The sequence below is a fragment of the Protobothrops mucrosquamatus genome, unplaced genomic scaffold, assembly GCF_001527695.2.
Source record: "Protobothrops mucrosquamatus isolate PMUCROS unplaced genomic scaffold, P.Mucros_1.0 scaffold739, whole genome shotgun sequence".
Classification (NCBI taxonomy): Eukaryota; Metazoa; Chordata; class Lepidosauria; order Squamata; family Viperidae; genus Protobothrops; species Protobothrops mucrosquamatus.
In genome coordinates this window covers 186,092-190,623 of record NW_015387012.1, presented here as the reverse complement: position 1 = coordinate 190,623, position 4,532 = coordinate 186,092, and the positions used below count along the sequence as shown (strand labels likewise).

General features: G+C 38.2%; 1 protein-coding gene across 1 annotated transcript in view; it reads left to right on the top strand.

Annotated features, from left to right (window-relative positions):
- The window catches only part of LOC107289647 (alpha-2-macroglobulin-like), a 35,454-nt gene extending 32,167 nt beyond the window's left edge, over window positions 1-3,287 (top strand). The window contains exons 15-16 of the mRNA XM_015818440.1: window positions 442-483; window positions 3,250-3,287. Of these exons, the coding sequence (XP_015673926.1) occupies window positions 442-483; window positions 3,250-3,287 (80 nt within the window). The remainder of the gene's footprint in view (window positions 1-441; window positions 484-3,249) is intronic.
- The last annotated feature ends 1,245 nt before the right edge of the window (window positions 3,288-4,532 follow it).

The following is a 4,532-nucleotide window of genomic DNA, read 5'->3' as shown; positions in this document are numbered from 1 at the left end:
ATATATATATATATATATATATATATATATATATATATATATATATATATATATATATATATATATATATATTCACACACCCATATATATATATTCACACACACACAAACATACACACATATATATATTAATCACTGTCCATTTTGAACACATAGCGGAAAGAAGAAACTTGAGAGTTCACAAGGTTGATGCTATATGGAACAAAACTGTGGCTGAATCTGGATGTTCTGATTCGGATACCACGAATCCCCCTCCCAGAAGGCAACAAGGAAAACGGGTTGTGAAGACAATGTGTAGCATCCCAGACAATCCTGCAGACCCTGCAGTCCCCCTTTGTGCACCTTTGTATTCCTGGAGCAGTATCATGAACCATCCAATACAGATCAAAGTCTAGGAGAGACACACCTCAGCCCTGACATTCTTTTCTTTTTTGCATTTCAGGTGAACTTGCTACAGCCGAGTACACTGCCCCCTGCAGTACAGGTAAAGCATGAGTTGCCATTGGCCCAAATGTTTTTAGGTACATGTAGTCCTCAATTTACGACCACAAACCATTTGTTTAGTGACCATTCCAAGTTACAACGGCACTGAAAACAGTGGCTTATGACCGTTTTTCAGCCTTATGGCCATTGCAGCATCCCCGTGGTCACGTGATTAAAATTTGGACACTTGGCAACTGGCTCATATTTATGATGGTTGCAGTATCCCAGGGTCATGTGATCACCTTTTGTGACCGTCTGATGAGCAAAATCACTGGGAAAGCCAGATTCACTTAACAACCGGGTCACTAGCTTAACAATTTCAGTGATTCAGTTAGCAACTGTGGCAAGAAAGGTTGTAAAATGGGGCAAAACTCACCTAACTCGCTTAGCAAGAGAAATTTTGGGCTCAATCGTGGTCGTACATCGAGGACTACCTATAGTTACTTCTCTGGCTTATTTCAGGATAATATGTCCTTGCTCAATAATAGCAACTGTGAGAGGGATCTCGGAATCCTAATGGACAATCACTTAAATATGAGCCAGCAGTAATAATAATAATAATAATAATAATAATAATAATAATAATAATAATAATAATAATAATAATAATAATAATAATAATAATAATGATAAAGTTGGAAGGGACCTTGGAGGTCATCTAGTCCAACCCCCTGCTCAGGCAGGAAACCCTATACCATTTTGGACAAATGGATGTCCAGTTTCTGCAGTGCAGCCTAGCACTGTGTTGGCTTTTTTGGCAGCTGCAGCACACTGCTGCCTCATATTTAAATGATTGTCCACTAGGACTCTGAGATCCCTCTCACAGTTACTACTATTGAGCAAGGTACCCCCTATACTATAGCTGTACATTTGGTTTTTCTTGCCTAAATGTAGAACCTTGCTTTTTTCACCATTGAATTTCATTTTGTTAGATAGCGCCCAGTGTTCAAGTGTGCTGCAGCTGCCAAAAAGGCCAACACAGTGCTGGGCTGCATTAACAGAGGGATAGAATCAAGATCACGTGAAGTATTAATACCACTTTACAATGCCTTAGTCAGGCCACACTTGGAATACAGCATCCAGTTTTGGTCACCACGGTGTAAAAAAGATGCTGAGACTCTAGAAAAAGTACAGAGAAGAGCAACAAAGATGATGAGGGGACTGGAGGCTAAAACATATAAGGAAGGGTTGCTGGAATTGGGTATGTCTAGGTTTAATGAAGAGAAGGACCAGGGGGGACATGATAGCAGTGTTCCAATATCTCAGGGGCTGCCACAAAGAAGAGGGAGTCAAGCTATTTTCCAAAGCACCTGAAGGCAGGACAAGAAGCAATGGATGGAAACTAATCAAGGAGAGAAGCAACCTAGAAATAAAGAGAAATTTCCTGTCAGTTAAACAATTAACCAGTGGAACAACCTGCCTCCAGAAGTTGTGAATGCTCCAATACTGGAAGTTTTTAAGAAAAGACTGGACAACCATTTGAAATGGTATAGGGTTTCCTGCCTGAGCAGGGGGTTGTACTAGAAAACCTCCAAGGTCCCGTCCAACTCCATTATTATTGCTGTTGTTGTTGTTGTTGTTACCATCATCATCATCATCATCATCATCATCATCATCATCATCATCATCATCATCATCATTCTTTTTGTTGTTATTATTATTGTTATTATTATCATTATCATTATCATCATCATTATCACCATTATCTTCATTATTATCATTATTATGTTTGTGTGTGAGGAGAGAGTTATTTCATTTGGGCATTCTGCTTAATGCCACCCTAAATTTTGTTTTTTATCAGTTGATCTGAGCTGTTTTTACTTTCTTACTTACTTTCTAACTTTTCTTTCATGACAGATGACATCAAGGAAATCTATGAAGCCTAAGGATTCAGCTCATGTTTTCCGGAATAGCTCAGAAAGAATGAATTTCTGGGAAACTAAGGAGGATTGTGGTTTTATACATACTAACATATTAAACGTTAAATACTACAAACAATTTAATGCCTTGTTTGTAATACATTTTTTTTGAACTGTAAGCCACCCAGAGTCATTGACTGAAGTGGGTGGCTATAGAAATTGAATAAATAAATAGCTGAAGGATGGTTCGGATTCTTTGTGTCTGACATTGCTCTCCTGCTCTTCTCCTACAACTTGTGAGTTGTTAAAACTAGACAAAGAAATGGTGTTCAGGTATTGTGTGAAGCCATCATGCAATGTCTTTAGTTGCTGACTAGTGTATCATAGTCAGCTAGTAGGAGGAGCCAAGATGGTGGACAGGAAGCAAAGGCTGTAAAGAGCTCCTCCAAAAGTAAAAGCTTTTTTTTCTTTTATTTTCTTTTTATTTTAGCTTTTAACCCTTTTTTAACACTTGCATTTTAACCTACTTTCACCCATTTTTAACCTATTTTTAACCTATTTTTAACCCATTTTAAATCTGTTTTAATCCTTGTTTGACTTTTTATAATAGTCAAAGACTTTTTATAAAGAATATATACTGGAATGAATAAATAAATAACCTTTTTCAGGATCAAGGCAGCTCTTTTGTTTTCCTTGTGCCTTATTTTCCAAAAGAAAATCAAATGGGTGTTTCCATCTGTTCTGGCAGCAGTCCCGACAGCATGTTGCAGTAATGAAGACTTTGGTTTTTTTTTAAATTGTTGTGGGGAGAGGTAGGGGGAGCAGGGAGATCTTTTTTTAGACAGAAATTAAAAATGTAGTTCAAATATAGTTCAAATATGTCCATAGTTTATAAATGCAATGTCAAGATTCCGACCGACAAAGCCAACAGAGTAGACATCTTTGAGACATTCCGATCTCTTAATGTAAAACTTTATTGAGTACATCAATTCAGCACGACTGAAAGCGAAACCAGCTCTGGCAAGACCCCACCCGTCCCCATATAGTAAAAGCACAGAATTCTTCCTCTTCCCTCTTGACCATGTCACATTGTCCAATTAAATGCAAAAATATTGTTTTGAGAAAATATCCTTGGCCTGGCCAGGTGCTGGGTGAACCGTCCTTGGCTCTTATGGTCTGGCTTCTTAATCTTTGAAGTCTGCATTCCAATCCTTTCCCTCCCTCCCAAGCTTGTTGGTGTTATGTGCTCCTGGCTACTTTCCTTCGTGACCAGAGGCAAGCTCACCTGATCAACAACCATCCAAGACACAGTGAAGGCCTTTTGTTTCGTTTATTGCAATAAGCAGGGAGAGAAGCTATCAAAGCTTGGTTCTCTCCAAAGTTCCAACCCAAAATATTTCCTTCTTTATACAATCCTTGTCCCGGCCACACATCCCTCCTCTTTCCCCATTGGCTGAGGTACTATGAGGTTACACGCTTTCCGACCGCCTCTCACACATTTCCTGATAACATATTAAATCATGTTCACATATACACTAATAATAAGAAAAATTGGACATTTAAATGGTTATTTTAAACTCTGTGGATATTTATGTCCCCATTTAGAACAATACATTCTTTCCTGTTTTTCAATTCAGTGTCTTTCCTGGCTAGCCATTTCCTCTTACAGTTATTTTTTTATAGTTTGTCTTCTTCCTTTTCCCACTCTAAGACCCAGCTATTTTTGCCCATGTGTTTATTTTACTTCCTTTCTTTATGATCTCTTTTCCTGGTTCCCATATATTATAGGTTTTTTTCTCTACTCAGTAAATTTCCACTGCAGCAAATTCAATTTTAAATTTCTCTTTCAATATTAAATTTTGATGACCTTTCTTTTACTTCTATCATTGGCAAGCTGAGAAGCAATAATTGTCGCACCAGCAAAAGCATGCTTCGATACTTGATACACTGGGAAGCTTTTTCACACCGAGCATTCTGCCAATCAATCCCTTCATTCCGGGAGAAGGTAGGGTTGTGTGGAAAAAAGGTCTGAAGGTGCAAGCTCTGAAAAAAGTAAATTATCTCAAAGCGCTTTGGCTAACATACAAGTGCTATCCAGAAACTGCAAGCTGGGGTTACTCTTATTGATTTTGGCTGGCTTAAAAACACATACACACACACACCAAAGTCCATCCTTTCATTGCTCCATCGG